Genomic DNA, 17,725 nt, shown 5'->3' on the forward strand with positions numbered 1-17,725 from the left:
TTCATTAAGCACAATTATTTATAAAAAAAATATAAAACTGGAAATTAAACCAGTTTAGTTATATGATAAGCTGAAATCATTACGAGGTGTTGTAAAACATTTAGTTTATTTTAACGCAAATGTTAAATCGCTTACTTTGATGTGCAAAAATCTGGGACATAAACATAACAAATACTACTATAAAAAAAAATCATATTTGTATTTTCATATTTTATTTTATCTCAAGCAATAAAATTGGTCACCAACTGATTCGTAAATAATAGTAACTGAAGAAAATTAAAAAATATGGATGTCTTTATAAATTCTATAGTTGAAGAAACAGTTACATACATACTACATACATACATACATACTTTAAGAATCTTATAATCCTATGTATAATTGTTTTGTAAATATTTATGTACAATTAACTAAATATAAAGAAATATATGTATAAATACTTCGTTTTGTGGTGATAATTTATTATAACATTAAAAAATCAACATACAGCTAATTACAGTCAATAAAGTCACATGATTTTGACCAACTATAATCATTTAATTTTTATGATATGGTTCTTCGAGTACATTAAACTATCTATACTATAAAATGTGAATAATATCGTATGAAATATAATAATATGTCTTTCAAAAATATAGTTTAGATATTCATCTGTTACATGATCAGTTGCTTGTCAACAAATCCATAAATCTATATATCGACTGGTAGGGTAGTATTATAAAATATGTAATAAGTTCATATTCCAATTCTTCAATAAATTTCAATAAAATTGATGAATTACTAATTTTATTTATTACCAATAAAGAAGAACAACAATCCGAAAAGGTATATTTACATAATATATAAATTTTCCTATAATTTCCATTAAAATACAATTGTACAACACTATATGAGTGTGTGTGTGTGTGTGAATGTGTGCGTCTGTTTATTGTAACGTAACATAATATGTGTTATAAATGTAAATACAATTCTATTCAAATGTTAAAATAATATATAATCATATAAAGATTATTCTAAAAAATTGTTTCCGTATTCCATGTAATTTATTTAACCTAGTTTTTCTATTATAGGATAACTTGTAAAATCAATGCTTATGAAACGTACTTTTTTTGTGTTGCTCTAAAACTTAATTATGTGCATCTACGTCTGCAATCGAGTTTTCGAAGTATCTATGATAAAATATCAACCAAGAGAAGTATTTTTGGCATAATATTTATAAAAATATTGAATTATATATAGTACCAAAAACTTTGTGTTGAACATCGTTTTTTATTATTTGACAAAATGAAAAAAAAAACAATAATATACAACTTCCTTATCAATAAAATCATATTTTTGTTTTTACTATTAAAACGTATATTATTAATTTCCAGTAAATATGGTTCTCAAACGAGATAATGACGTATTATAAACAATGTTTATTACTAAAGGTACATAACTATTTAAGCAGATAATAGCAAATAAATTATTGTAAATGTAGTCAATGTGCTATAGTAAAACTATAAGAAAAAGTAATTTCTAACTATTTAAAAGAAATCAATAGAAAACCGATTCTGATACACTGTATCGTTACGTGTATCGTAAAACATGTCCCAAAACATGAATTTAAACGCGATATACGACTTCAAACAGTAAAAAATATTTATAAATGTCTACTACTAGGCATATTTGTAAAAACGGAAGTTCAAAAGATTTCGAAAAACAGGACTGAATGGCGTCGTGGTTGGTGACGGAGCGAGAGTAAATATTTTGTATAATAATCGGAGAAACAAACACGAGGGCTTCTCCTCCTCTAAAGATCGTTCGGCCGCGATTCGAACCCTTCGTTCGGCCGCGATTCGTGTACGTGAATTTCGATTCGGATGCATATAGGAATTTCGTCCGGAATGATAATGACGACTCAGTGACTTACACGCAGTACAAACAACAACATACCGCCAAACCATATATATTATACATGTATATAGTTTTAAAACGAGAACCACACATTCAGGGCTAAATGGTATTTATTATGGTCGAAACGGTTACACGGTTACTGATACGAGTAGTGATGAAGGGATTCTATAAGCTATTCTTCGCCACGAACCCCCATAGGCCATTTACAAACAACACACAAACGCGTTATATATACGTAGTCACGCATGATTTGACACGTGAAGTCGCTCACCAAAATTAAACACATGCCACCCACATCATCACTTGGTCGGAACAACACATTAATAATCAGAACATGTTTACATCAGCCGGTAATATAATTAATTCAGTAACAATATGCGCTGGGAGAGTTGGTAAGATTCAAAATCATTCGTCAAATTTTCAAAATTACGTTCGATCGATAAACTAAGCATAGAAATTAAAACACGAATTGGCATATATTACGCAAATATTGATGCAATAGTAACGCTATTATAAGCCCAAAAACAATGATTTACATGAAATGGATCTTCATGATAGTTTGGTAAATTTGATTTTAAATTCAATGGTTTTCGTAAGTATCTAATTGATCAACAGTGATTTATACGTATCAAAAATCATATAAAATGTTATTGAAAAGGTGGAATATACAAACGTAATATTTGTTAAAAGTGCATAATGACAATTTTTTATTTTTTAAATTATTAAATAATAATTTTAAATACTATATAAGGTGTACAAAAATTAAGTGAGAAAATATATAAAAGATTAGATTGTTTTAATAAAATAGTGTTGTTGATAAAATAATACATGTATCTTAGCGAATAGAATATATTGATCTTTTTTTTCTGTTTTTTTGACAACTTTTACTATCGGAGAAGCTACACCAAAAAGCCTCTTCTTTTGTTTGACTTTATTCTAAATTATTTATAATTTATTTTTAAAAATTAATAGCAAAGATCAATAATGACATGATATCGATTATGAAAATACACCCTCGTCCACTTAACACCCGTCCAAATATTTAGACCATTATCGGTACCAAAATAAAATCATGAGTTCACCATAGCTGGTATAACATTTCAAATTTCCTGAGATGTATTTGTTTTTTTTTAGACAACCCCGGCTTTTCAATAGTTATTGAACATTATTTCAATCCCTTCTGGTTCAAATTACTAATATGCAACTACGTGTCTTGTGTACAATTATATGGACATATATAATATGCACATCAACTGGTAAAAGGCAAAAAATCACTAATTTTTAGAAGAGTAAAAAAAATGATTTCATACTGTTCTATGGCAATCTGTAAAAAGCAAAATGAACGAAGTGATGTTTTGGAGTTAAGCAATATACTATGAAACAACCGAAATCAAAACATAGGTACAGCATATGTACGAATATGCACATGTGTGTATGTGCTTATTTGTGTCTACATATATATACATATAATTTAAATACAAAAATGTTTAAATATATAAATATACAGACCTCTTGAGAAGGGAGGGGAAGGAATTATCCCCCGGGCTTGAAAATTAGGGACTACAAATTATTAAAAATTAAACACAGTTAATGATAAGAATTTAATGAACACTGCAGAAAAAATTAAGATATACCCCCCGGGCCCGGGTTTCTCTCTCCACGGCCCTGTATATATAATATATATGTACGAATATCTGATAACGGCATCATAAGAAAATTACTAACGGAGACTTTACATAAGAAAAGATGCGGTAGAGATGACAACAAGATACTGGGAAGGAACGTGTCAATTGATACGGCATTGAACTGGGAGAGATGGAGAGGATTATTTGCGGCAGCTCAGGTCCTACAAGGACCGTTAAGCCGGGAAAAAAGAAGAAGAATGTAGAAGTGTATTGTACGGTACCTGCGGGTACGACCGTGCCTGGTCCGAACTTGTGCACCAACTCCTGGACGAACACGCCGGACGCGAGATGGAGCCCGTGCGTGAGCAGGTGCGCGACCACGGCCACGGCGGCCACGACCCAGCCCCAGCCGCCCTCGGGGTAGTAGTGCTGCTTGAGCGTGACCAGCTGCCGGACGTCGCCGAGCCCGGACAGACCGGCCGGCTGCGACTTGCTGCAGTGGCCGGGCAACGGGGCACCGCCATGGTGGTGGCCGACGCCGCCGATGCCACCGTCGGGACACCCGCCATCGCTGAAGCTGCCGCCCACGCCCGAGTCGTTGCCCAACAAGTGCGGTAGGCTCCTGGAACGAAACAGTCCCCGTCCGCCGCTAACGATACCGCCACCGACGCCGCCGCCGACGCTCAACACAACTCCACTGCAATATAACACCGCGTCCCGCCACCGGCACACCGGTTTTTTTTTTTATTTTAATAACATCAAACCCTGATAAGATTATTTCAGGGATTTTTTCACGTTTATTTTGCGTTTCCTGTCGTTTGTCGTCGTTTTTTCCACGGGTCGCAAACGTTTGGATAATTACCGTCCGTCCGCAACCGCCGCACTATTATAAATATAATACATCTGCGATCCAATTCACCCCCTACGGTCATCGCTAACTGCAGTCAGTGACATCATTTTACTGTAATTTATTGTTCTCAAATCAAATCATTTTCCTAAACCACGTCGGTACGTCTAATAACGGTTTTAAATTTAATCATAGAAATTATTCGTAATTCGTTATTCTTTTTTTTTTTTTTAAGCATTTAAAAATAATATCGGCTATCAATTTTTATTATACTTTTAGAATTGAAATACTTAAAAACAATAAATCGTTTAAAACGTTTCAATAATTCGAATACTATCAAGTATGATGATACGCATCTTATAGTATTAGCGATTTCTGTTATTCTTCCAGAATCTCAGTTGCACACCATCCCAACTGAAACAAACTATTAATTTGGGGTATATTGTACACATTTTATACGACTAGTGAAATATATTGAAAATATTAAATGTTATACTAAAGTCTTAATAAACCTATGATTGAAAGCATATAGATTTACAACTTTCAATGTTCAGGAATTATTTACGTTGTATTCAGCCTGTTGAAAAATACGCCTGATGCGAAATGAAGTGCAATTCTGTCTTATTTATTAATTATAATGATAACATAAAAGAATTACCCAAGCATAACAAACTATTATAACTTTACCATGTATGTAACCAGCATGTTTATGGTTTACGTACAACCCAAATGCTTATTATGTTTTATACAAAATTAATGTTACAATGTATAATAGGCATTTAATAATAAAATTAATTTTATTACATTTTCATGCATTAGTGAACACGTATAGATTATTCGTAACGTTTCTAAGTCCTTGCGATAAAACGGTGTAAACTTCCAAGGAAAAAACCATTTTATCCCTTTTTTTATTCTTATCTAAATATTTTGTTTTGATGTTTTTTTAACATCGTTATTCACAAATCGTATTTCACCGTGAAAATATTAAAGCTGTAATACTATTATGATTTTTCATTTAAACATACGTGTGTATATCTTCAAGGATTAAGGAAGAAATATATTTATTATATTTACATTAGTATAAAAGTGTACAAGCATATTTCTACAGACTGGTAAATACGAGCACCACGCGAAAAAAGTAAATAAGAGAGTAGTCCTACAAGAAAACATTTGGCTATTATAGAATTCGTTTATCAGCGAGAGCTGAATTGTTATTTCCTAAAAAAATTTCAAGTACCACTACTAAGTATACGAAACAAAGATCATTTTGTTCGACATGGCTCGGAGCAATATACCTACATGCAGATGACCTTATGCGTACGTTTATAATATTTTTTTTTAAATAGTAATAACACGTAAGAGTATAACACATATTTAGTAGCCGGATAAAAATAATATAGCGTTCAAATAATAAATGTTCCTCGTGTGTTTTAATGAGTTATCTGTGATCTACGACACAAGTAAATCATCTGGCAATAACCAATTAATATATCTGGGTATGTTAAATTTCGGTTGATCTATAATCACAAATACACGATTCATATAATGATGATTTATCGATTAAACCGCAAGAAGGCCAAACTCTCGAACGGACAACTAATCAAATTACGTTTAATTCTGCGATCGAAAATTTGAATTTAATTATATTCATACATCATATATGCCAGATTAAAAAACGTGCAAGGTACTATATATCATAAAATAAATGTATAACTAGTGTGAACACAAAATATAGACTGTTGCTCTATAGGTACATTCTTTGATGTATTTACATTAGAACATAATTTTTAAGTTTTTCTTTACATACATCATCTCAAATATATATATAACAACGAATAAATAATTAAAATGAATAGGTAATTTCAAATTCCCTACAAGTTCTATCCAATTAATTTATCCAAAGATTATATTATTATAAATTATAATTAAACATGGATGAATAATTAAAAACGCATTTAAAAACAATTTAGGCAGAATAGATTAAATGGAATATTTAGGCAAGATAGAAATTAAATATAACACAAAGTCGAGTATATTGAAATTTCAAGTAATGATAAATCATCGTACTATTTGAAAATAGTTCTAAAAGAAGCTCGTATTTACTTCGAACTTATATCGAACCGTTACAATTTTCAAGTATTAAAATATATAGTTATGCAATATCATATCATGACGTATAATGTAATTAAAATCTATTTTTAATTCAAACCTGGTAAAATTTGCTATAAGAATATACGACAACTACAAATCATTCAAATTAATAATTTTCATTATTATCAAGTTTTTTTAGGAAAATTAATTTCAATATCACCACAAATCAACCCAAATTTATTTTATTTTATGAAAAATCAGTTTTATATATTTTTCTTAATTTTTTTTTTGCAGTTATATAAGGACATGTTTTAAATCATTCAGCAGTTAAAATACAATGCATCTTATTTAAGGACCAATGAAATCAAATTTATTATATTTTTTAATCTTATAAAGTCAAAAATAAATGAGTTCATGCATGAAAAAAGTCGTGAAATAATTTTACTATAACATTTCTTTTATATTGTTAAAAATTTAATAATTAGCAACTTAAATAATAATAAATAAAAAATAAAAAAAATAATAAATAATTATCAATTAAATTATTGGTTTTTGAGTTGCTAAATAATTATATGTAATCATCATTAAAATTAAATTAATCGTTTTTTATTAATAATAAACTAGAAATTAAATTGTTTTAAAATGTGCTTGTACCGACGATGCATAACGATAATTTAGTATCACTTTGGATAAACAAGGAAGTCCATAAATTATTTTAAAATGTTGTGTAGATACGTCCTGTGGGTAACCTTTATTTTATACTTAGAAACTGTTATCTAATAAACTAATACAAAATACATAAAAACAATATAGTATTCGAAAATATGAAATCGATTATTGAAATAATATGAAATTATATTTATTTTTGTGAAAAAAGCTCTATTTTTTATTGTTACACAATTATATTAAGGTTATGTTTTTTCATTGCGTTACTAAAAATGTGCATACTTAGTGTTAAGGAAAAATGTATTCAATCATTATTTATATTAAAATAGTTTAAATTATTTATTGCAATTCAAAAAACAAATTTTTTTTCTCTACTACCTATTCCGTTAAATTTATTAACTCTTAGTGAATGAACTACTATTTAAAAGAAAAAGAAACACTAAATAAAATCTAAAATCAAATTGTTTTGATTAAAAAGATGGTTAATATGTAGATCCAATGATATTTATTATAAAGAAATTTAATATAGGTAATACCATACTGTATGTATGAACTGTAAATTGTAATGTAGTAGTGTGACAAGCGAATGTACATTTAATACGTAACATACGTTACACATTACACACACATATATATTAATTTCATAGATATATGTATAGAAAGCGACTTGGGGAACCGTTACTCAATGATCCATCCGAAGCATAGATCACGTATGAAACCCGTTATATACGTCTACCTAATCTTATCCATATTTTATGACCACCACATTTATTGACCCTGTTATTAATAATGAATGCGAAACGGACACTGTGATTTTGAAATTATTTTCAATTATTCACCCTTTAGAAAAGGGGACAATATTCAAACTCTGTAAATTTAATGTTTATTATTACTTATCGATGAAGTTATTTTGTATTAAAATACATTTTCACTTTTACAGCCTTTATATTAAAATCGTGACCAAAATAATTTATCATTAAAACTTTTTTCTGTTATATTCATGTGAACATACGCACTATAAATACGTATATATATTAATATTATGAGATTGTACAGGTGATGCATTATTTTTTTTTTTTTTATCGAAAAAGGAGAAAGTATTCCGATGATAATAAATATTTTTAAAAAATATCAAGCACCAAAAATCAAATCACAAATTGTTTTTTTTTTTTTTTAATTTTAAAATTATTTACTGATTTTTCCAATTAAATTATTTTTTTTAACAGAAAAATTAAGTAACAGTTTAAACTTAACTCATATTCTTTCCTTCCAAAAGTATACTGTTATTTTGATTCTCAGTAAATGAGTTTTCAATGTAAGATAAACTAAAAAAAAAAAACTGTTATCTCATAATAAAAAGGAAAAACACACCACTTTTTTTTTTTAATTATATCTCATTACATTGAATACAAAATTATTTATTTGTGTAACCAGGATAAATATAATCAGGATCAGGATCATAATATGATCAGGATAATATAGCTAAGCTATTTTATTTAATCGTTGATATCATGTATGATTATAAATATGCATTCTTACTGAGAACATGTATTTTTAGCAGTTTGAAATGTAATCAAAATATGGTATTTTAAAATTTTACATTATAATATAATGCGATAGTAAATTATAAACTGTAAAGCATATTATTTATTGTCATTTATATACATTTTAGTACCTTTGTATTTTTTTATAAATTTATTTTAGATATAAATTACAAAAAATAACCTAAAAGTAGGTAACTATATTTTTAGGTGCATCGACGAGGTTTTGATGCAAAATATTTAGTTACAATATTTTACTACAAACATATATTCATTAAATTATTAACTTAAGAGATTTATATTTTTAATACTAAATTTATACTTAATTTAATAATACTTAAATGTATACTTAAATCGAATATGACTAGAATCTTATACTAGTTGTTTAAAAATTACGTATAAAAATTAAAAATATAATTTTGAAACTATTTAATAATACACGAAACCAAAAATATTCGAATTTTATTTTATTATGATATGATCTCAAATTGTAAAGCGTTTTTGAAGTATTAAGGATGCACTTCAATCTGAGAATTGAAAAATATACAACTATACTCGTATATTTTAGTACAGTGAGGCGGGTTGGCAATTTCCAAACGAACGGTAAAAACGCAATATTTTTTTTAAAAGACGTGTACACGTAGAGAAACGACGGTATCAGTTTATGCGACAACTTTAGTAATAAATATACTATTGGATTGAAAAAAAATTAAACGATTCGCGAAAAGTACTATCGATTGAAAGCGTGTAAATTCAAATCAAACATGCATAATGCAACATTTACAAGATACATGTTTTAGGTATCGTACATCGATTAGTCTTTAGGGAAATTAATATCGTCGAAACACACTCGTAAAGTCGAGAGTGTGCGGTAGGAACTGTTTAGAATCAAAGGCTTTTAAAATAACTTTTTATATACTTCTAGCACAACACATTTGTAGACGCTGTTGGTTATAGCTATTTGTAAGCGTTCAAGGAATTCATACCGTTTCGATAAAATGAGTCAATATCTAATGCAGTCAGAAACTAAACCGAACACATTACCGATACCATCACTTCGTCACGACGACTCGTTCTATACGTGCGCGGGGTATCACGTTTTGCAGAGGAGCCCTGGTCGCAAACACGTGCGAGCGGTGGCTCGGCACTAACAGGACCCAGGACCCATCTCGAGCCCTAATGAAACCTCCGATCCGCTATTCCTTGTGCTGTCGAAAACCCTACGGGCTCGAAACCCACGCATTCCCGGTGCCAACGTTCGCCGTCCACGACCAGAGCACTCGTACACTCGTGATGGAACACTGCGGTCACCAGTGGACCTATAGAACCATTTTCGAACGCGATAATACCTAGTGGAGACGATAACGACGACAACGACAACCGCACGGTAAAGTTGCGTCCAGACTAGACGACCAAGAGGCAACCGAACGCCAACGCAACTAGTTTCGGCGTTGGCTGTGCTCAGATGTGAATTTCACAGAATTCGTCGTTTAGAAATCCTTCGCTGGTTCGAGCTGCGAACGTGTATAGTTTATTTTACACATCCGTTTGGACCAAATGTCGACGAAGACTAAAATATCTATAAATCGCATCCGAACCGACAACGAATTCCTTCGATGTACCGTTCACCGATCGGAGGCGATCATTCGCCGTTCGCGTTCGCGCAGTCCACGCTAAGACCAACATCACCGGATAAGATCGTCTCACATGCGCCTTCGTTGCCTCTTGGTCGTTTTAGTCCGGACGCAGCGTCGAATCAGTTAGACCGGCCGATCAGCGGGCGGAAAGTTAGGCTGCTCCAGGGTAGGATAGGGGGTAGGTAATCGACGACGGCAACACTGACCTGCTGGAGTCATCATCGCCGCCGAAGGTCATGGCTGCTGCGGCCGTGTTGCAGGTGGATGGCGACGCGGACCGGAAATCGCGTCACGGGCATATCACGCACGACACGACGCACTCTCACGCGTCCACACGTCGGGGTGTTTGGTTGGGTTGGCAGGAAGACGCACGGGTTGCGGCCGGGACGCCTCGCGTCGGCTCCGGGAAGGGACAAAAACGCACGCACCGAGTAACAACACCACCGCCCGATCGCAAGTGAGCGCTCACAAACACCACGTACGCACGGCCACGATGCCGACAGACGACTGTTCCGCGTCGACGGCGGAGCTTGTTGCTCCGCGCGCGTACCGCCCGAGCACGTGTAGATACGCCGACCCCCCTTCGCCCCTTCCGCACCACTTCACACGACCCGTTCGGCGTGTGACTTGCGATCGTATTCGTCGTGCGTTATCGTTATCGTTATCGTCAACTTTCCGACGAATGACCGACGTGTTCCCCTTCCCGAGTACCGCTACGGTATTCCTGCTTATCGAAAGCTTACCAACCAGGACAATATCCTTTTCCTTCTCCTCCTCCTCTTCGTCCTTCTCTTTGGCCAGATATTGTGTAGACGTGAGCGTACACACAAACACATATGTATATATTAAATTATATAATATATTAAATACACGACTTACGGATCGGTCGTCGATTTTATAGAGTTTTCGCATCGAGTTGATTTCATTAAAATGTCCCCACGCCGTCTCGCGCGACTCGTAACATATCAATGCACATCGAAACATTTTTGTACGATTCCATACCATTATAAGCACCGCGTGTGTTTTCGATGCAATACAAACAGGTGTAATGAATAATATGTTATATTTTTATTATAGTTCCGATAACCAATCGATTTGTTCATTGTTTGATTAGAATTTTCACAGTTTCAATTGAAATTCTGTGTAAATATCATTCTATTCACGATATTATTTTACACGCTTTACTTCAATAAATATTAAAATCAATGAATTTTTTTTTTTTAACTTAATTTTATGCGGAAGTTTAAATTCTGAAAGAATTTAAAAAAATAAACCATTTGAAAATCAAATGTGTATTTGTTTAAATTTTCTATCTATATGTAAAGGGGCTTATAAAGGTTTATGAAAATGTATTAAGCATATAAAACTGTTTCTTACAGAATATATTGAAACATAATATTACAAGAACTAAGCATTTTCTCTATGGCTGTAGGTATTGTAATTTTCTATGAGATTTAATTTATATAAATATAGATTTGAATAATAAAATTTTTAATCTTGGAAATACATTTTTTCTATTATTCCCAGAACTTCATATTTTCATGGTATACCATCGAAAATTCATAATGCGTATTTGTATTGTAAAATTATTGTGTAGCTTATTTAATTATTTTAATTGAAAAGCTGGACTTCCATACAAATATTCAAACCCTAAAATACGATTAGTTTTACTGACACATCTTTGCTTTAACAGTCGACATCAACATCAGGTACCTAAATCGGTAATAATTATTATGGTAGTAATTACAACAGTCATCTTCTGATGACTCGGAGATATCAAAATAATATTGTATTTTAATATTCATAACGGACCGCGCGGGTCTTTGTAACAACGTTAAGTACACAAATTAGTGTAATTGTAATCAAACAAGGTTTTCAATTAATTTCAAGTTTTGACAGTATCTAATATCCGTATCGTAGAGTTATTTCAGTCGAAATATAATGGAATTCGTATATTATAAACTTAAACATATTTCATCCGAATTCAGTCGTACTAATATTAATATTAACATCATTCAACGAATAAAGCCGTCAACGTTAAAATGTGTAATATATTATTTTACGGTCAAAAACTTGTCAAGTACGGTTTTAGAGATCCATATGGTCATGTCCAATGATTGGACGCTTCGTCCAATCTTCAATATAAATAATGAATTTGTTACACATTTATAGTTTTAACATTTGTTAACAAAGTTAAAAGAAATATGAAAAATTAAAATTGGCGATTAATCTTTATTTATTCCCCGCACAAATAACAACTATATACATTTCAAACACATTCAAAAAACAATTTTGAACAGAAAATGGGCTAAAAACTATCACCATACTATTAACAATAATTTATAAAAATATAACAGAAGAACAATTAGAATTGAAAGCAATTCTTATATTATTTCAGTAAAATCCTTTGCACAAAAATGAAAATTTAAAACACTGCATCTAGTAACACGTTCTGCCAATGTATTTGAACTCGGGATGAAATAAACGATGTATAATATAATTCCTAATTTTTTAAATAATAATACAATAATCTTTTCTTGTACCAAGATACAGCTCAATTTTTTCATTTAATAAATATACAGACATAAATATTATTCTACTGGTGTGCGTAAACAAAATAAATATTCGAATACTTTTAAGATGATAGCTAAGGATGGTGATTCATAGAACGGTAGTCTATTTATTATTAAAAAATGTATTATTTCGTAATTTGTAGAACGGCACTGATGATAAATTACATTGATCCAATCCAACTGCGTATTATATGCTAGCTACTAATCATATTTGAATGCAGGTCAGGTAATAAGTATAAGTACAGTTCAGTCAGTACCAAAGAATCAATCGAACTGGGACCACGACTTGTTGGGTCATATGCCATAACATAATAATAAGAAGAGACTAATGAGCTATGGCTAGCAAGATTTTTTAATGATAAGCCAACAAAAATAAGCATATTATGTATATATAAAATAAAATGCAACACACGTACTTTTTCATTATAAATATATATGTTATTATATACAAATTAATTTTTCCCTAGTTATAAAATAACATTTCTCATCCATAAGAAGTAATCATTTATGCTTTACTCATTTGAGTAATTATTATGTGTTGTTAGTTAAAATCAAAAACTAAATATAATAGGTACCTACCGTAAGTATCAAAGTATATAAACTTTATATATTTTTAAACTTTACCACATGTTTTCATACAGTAAAAGACATAAAAATATTATGATGTAAACTATAGTTTATAATATGGGTAGGTAGTATATTACTTTTACAATATTTAATACCGTATAATTATTTTAAATTCGACATAATATTTGAGAAATACTTGTATCTATTTTTAAAAAACATTACCTTTATATCAAGACATTTGAATATATTTCGTTTAATTATACAGTATGATTATTTTTATTTTTATGATATTGCTTGCGGACTTAACGTATATTGTTATTAATTTATTAGTATTCATAATTCTATACCTCATAATCGCTAACATACATTAATAAAAAATCATGAACATGTATTTATAATAACTTATTTAATTTTAAATAGGGTTTGCCAGAAATACAGTTTACGTACAAACAGATTATGAAAAAATGCAATTGGAGTAAATAAAATTAAGCAATCTTAAATTTAGATATCTAACGTATATAATGTTCAACGATTATTTAAAACGTCTATTGATATGATTCTTATCATTTTTACCTTAATATATGTTACTATTTATTTATTGCAACTCGGCTACCCAATCTTTCTTTTCGTACTCGATTCAACCGTTTAAAAATGTATACATTGAAGTGCCACAACACCCAAATCGTCCGATATCTACGCGAAAAAAACCACCATGCGCTTTCAAATACGCATCGCCTATGAAAGTCTTGCCACGGTATTTTACTCGACCGAAAGACTTCGGTAATAATCTAATAATATATTATTATCCTAAGCCACGACGGGGAAAAAAAATATTAATAATTTATGGTTATCAAACCGAATGAACATCAGGTACTTGTTATAAAACCGACCGTGCAATAGAAGTGCACGGAGTCCAAACTTTTGTACTTGAAAATCGTTTACACAACTTTGTTGATAAAACGATGCGTGCACGGGAACTTTTCACGGGGCACGGAAACGCGTTCAGAAATTCAATTACAACCGATGTATGCCTAGTGCGTACACGCATTATCGTTAACAGCCTTTTCGGGAATCGAAAAAAGAAAAAATCCTATCCGGGTGTTTGCGCGCTCCGAACGCGAAATATTATTTTTTCACCGATTTCGATTGTATATTTTATTTTTATGTCTCGACTGCGCGCATTATTATTTTCGTTTTTAATTATTATTTTTCTTCGCGCGAACGATCACGTGGTTTTCCATCGATCGTTGTCGCGATTACGTTAGTCGAGTCGTCGAGTGTTAAGGTATCGGTCGACGACGAGCAGGTCCGTCTAAAGGACGATGAGGATTTTCGTGCCGTCGGAACAGCCAAGTTTGCGAGACTCCACACTGTTAGGCTACGTTCAGATGACGATATTTTTCTCGTATACCGTTATACGGGATTTTATCGAAAAGAGCAGTGACAGCGAATATTATACTTGTACGTTCACACGAAACCCACTCGGAAAAATTCCGTATTCACGAAATATTTTTTTCCGTATACCGTACGAACTTGTCACTACGATTCGATAAATATCGAATATATTTTTATCGTATATGTGATTAAGTACCGCTTGTCTTTATATTGTGTCGTTCACCCGAACAAAATGTCATCGAATTCGTTCATTACGTTCATCCGTTCAGTCGTATGTTCGACGCTTATTATTATTATTAAGCTTTTTAAAATGGAAGACGATAGTATTTCAACATAGTAGAATACTTTTCTAGTCTTAATAATAGACTGTCAAAATTAGCTATCGACATACGAAAATAATTATAAAATTTCTGTTCTCAGTCAAGTTTAAGTAAAATTTTTCAAAACGTTTTTTACGTCATGGACCATTCACTAAAAGAGTATGTACCCAGAATCTTCGATGTACCAAACGTTTCTTAAAAAAACATTTCTATACCAATAAAAAATGAGTGGAACACGTGAACCTATAATAACAATTGAATCGGTCATTTCGAAAAGGCCATTTCTCCATACATTTTCAAAACTAATTTTACATGATAGACGTGTTTCAACTAGTAATAACGCATATTTCGTGCGAGGCCGCCATATCATAGTTGGTTTTTCATAAGGGAATGAAATAATTCAACCGATTTTCAATGTTTACCTAAATTTAATTTTGATCTCTAAAAATAGTTTTTTACGTTTCCTGACAATTTTCATTTTATGGAGATATGGCCTTTTCGAAATGACCGATTCAATTGTGTGTTGACTGCCGACAGTGCTACTGTGTGCACGCGTCAAAACCCGTACGTGAAAAAATCGAATCGAATATTGTGCCTGTGTGGATTGCTGTCTCGTATTTGGATAAAATTCTACACGTGAAAAAATCGAACCGAACAGTCGCCGTCTGAACGTAGCCTTACGATACGAAACGCCGCGCACCGAACGGACGATAAACATATGTACCTATATTTATTTATTTGATTTTTTTCTTTTTTTTTTTTTAATAACGATCGTACGCCGACGGCGCAGGTACGGCGCGCGGGCAAGGGGCATTTTCGACGTGGCCCGAAAATTCGGTTTCGTGACACACATCCGATGCGGCGGTGACAGTGATGTGTGTATTTTATCGAGTGCGCGCGCGCGTCTACTGCGATCTACAATCGAACCAGCGGTCTTTTACGAATCCATTATGTGCGCGCGGCGGCGGTTATATTATTACAATTACGATTATTATGAACGCCATTGCGCAAACGCGCCTCGGACCGCGTCCGGCCGAGAAAGTTGTTGTCGCGGCCGCCGAACGATAAATCTCCGAATCGGCGCGTACATTAATACGGCCCGTAACGAACGGACTGACCGGGGGGGGGAAGAAAAAAATCGAACGAAATAAAAGTCTCGCGTTACCGCCGCGTGTGTTATCGTTGCCGATCGGCGTCCACGTTTTACGCGAACGGCCGCGCGCGATATTTTTCCCATCGATTTCTTTGTCCGCGGCGGCGGCCACCGTCCCGGTTCTCACTCGGTTAGGTTCCCGTGTCGCTCGTTATCGCGTTGCGCTCTGTTGTCCGGTCCGGGAACTAACCCGCGATCCTCCTCACTCCTTCCGACGACTCGGACAACTCTCTTCGGACGTCCGTCCGTTACCAGTTACCGCGCGCACGTCGTACGTTTCGTCGCCGACGCGGAATGAACGATCCGGCGGAACACACGTCCTCTTTGCGCGGTGGAACATGCGGTCCTCTTTTCGACAGTTTTCCGATACGCTAATGATACGTTTTCGTAAAATAATGTTTTAAACTATTGCGAGAACAACAAATGTCGAAAAATGAATCCGTCATCGAAAAAAGTTTGAAACTGAAAAAAGTTTGCCATCTATTATTCATCATCAATGTCGGTGTACGAACAAAAGTTGTCGATCAAGTATATACATTGACAACAGTACGACGAAAGTTCTTAGCGTGTTTAATGAATATACTCGTAATATAATTTCGGTAAATATTAGGTAGTGGACAAAAACTAAACTTTCAAATCGAAAAAAAAATATGAACGACTTGTTTACAAGACCGAATAAGATGATTCGACAAGAATCTCGTAGTTAGCTGAAAATTATTCACAGAACCGCTTATTACAATATAAGATTAAGGAGGAAAAATGTGTACGGTTTCTGTCAAAAAGTGATTAAAAAAAAAATGTATAATTAACGGTTCATTTACCAGTTATATGATTTGCTTGTATTTGGGCCTTTCTTCGATAAATCTGTTGGTATAGATAAATAATATACGTTATACATTTTAATTACATTTTAACGACTAAGTTTATTGGACACGAAAAAAAAAAATTTTAATTTTTTTCCGAGTATCCAAAGCTTCAAAAATTATAAAATATACTCCATGTACTGCATATTAAATTGACATTCTCTGAAAATACAAAACTTGTAAAACAATTAATAACGAGAACTAATTGTATCCAAAAGTCATCCGACAATAAAATCACATCAAACTTTTAAAGTCCATGAGATAGCTTTTTATTCTTTTATTATTATTATTTTGCGTCTTACTTTTGAAAAATGTTAGGAACTTTGTTTATACTACATACTTTTCAAAATAATAAATATAATTCTAACTTAACTATTTAATGATAGTAATATGTTAACTCTTATATTTTCTCGGTACTTATACTTAATTAGAATAGTTTCGAAACATAATTTCATAGTTATGAAATAAAATTATAACTATAAATGTAATTTAATACTTCTAAATTAAAAAAAAAATAAATAAATATTGGTATCCGAGTACTTTTTTTTTCA

The 17,725-nt window shown here is 32.2% G+C and overlaps 1 protein-coding gene across 2 annotated transcripts in view; it reads right to left on the reverse strand.

Moving 5' to 3' along the window:
* LOC112682727 (monocarboxylate transporter 2) overlaps window positions 1-17,725 on the reverse strand; it is a 218,699-nt gene that overhangs the window by 104,669 nt on the left and 96,305 nt on the right. Inside the window, exons 1-2 of one of the 2 annotated variants that reach the window (XM_025553413.1) lie at window positions 10,510-10,820; window positions 3,803-4,218 (exon numbers count right to left, since the gene is read on the reverse strand). The exons of the other annotated variant lie outside the window; for it this stretch is intronic. Of the exons in view, the coding sequence (XP_025409198.1) occupies window positions 3,803-4,218; window positions 10,510-10,541 (448 nt within the window). The 5' untranslated portion in view covers window positions 10,542-10,820. Of the gene's footprint in view, window positions 1-3,802; window positions 4,219-10,509; window positions 10,821-17,725 lie in introns of those variants that run through there. 2 annotated transcript variants of the gene reach the window in all.

The sequence above is a fragment of the Sipha flava genome, unplaced genomic scaffold, assembly GCF_003268045.1.
Source record: "Sipha flava isolate LNK unplaced genomic scaffold, YSA_version1 209_pilon_pilon, whole genome shotgun sequence".
Taxonomy (NCBI): Eukaryota; Metazoa; Arthropoda; class Insecta; order Hemiptera; family Aphididae; genus Sipha; species Sipha flava.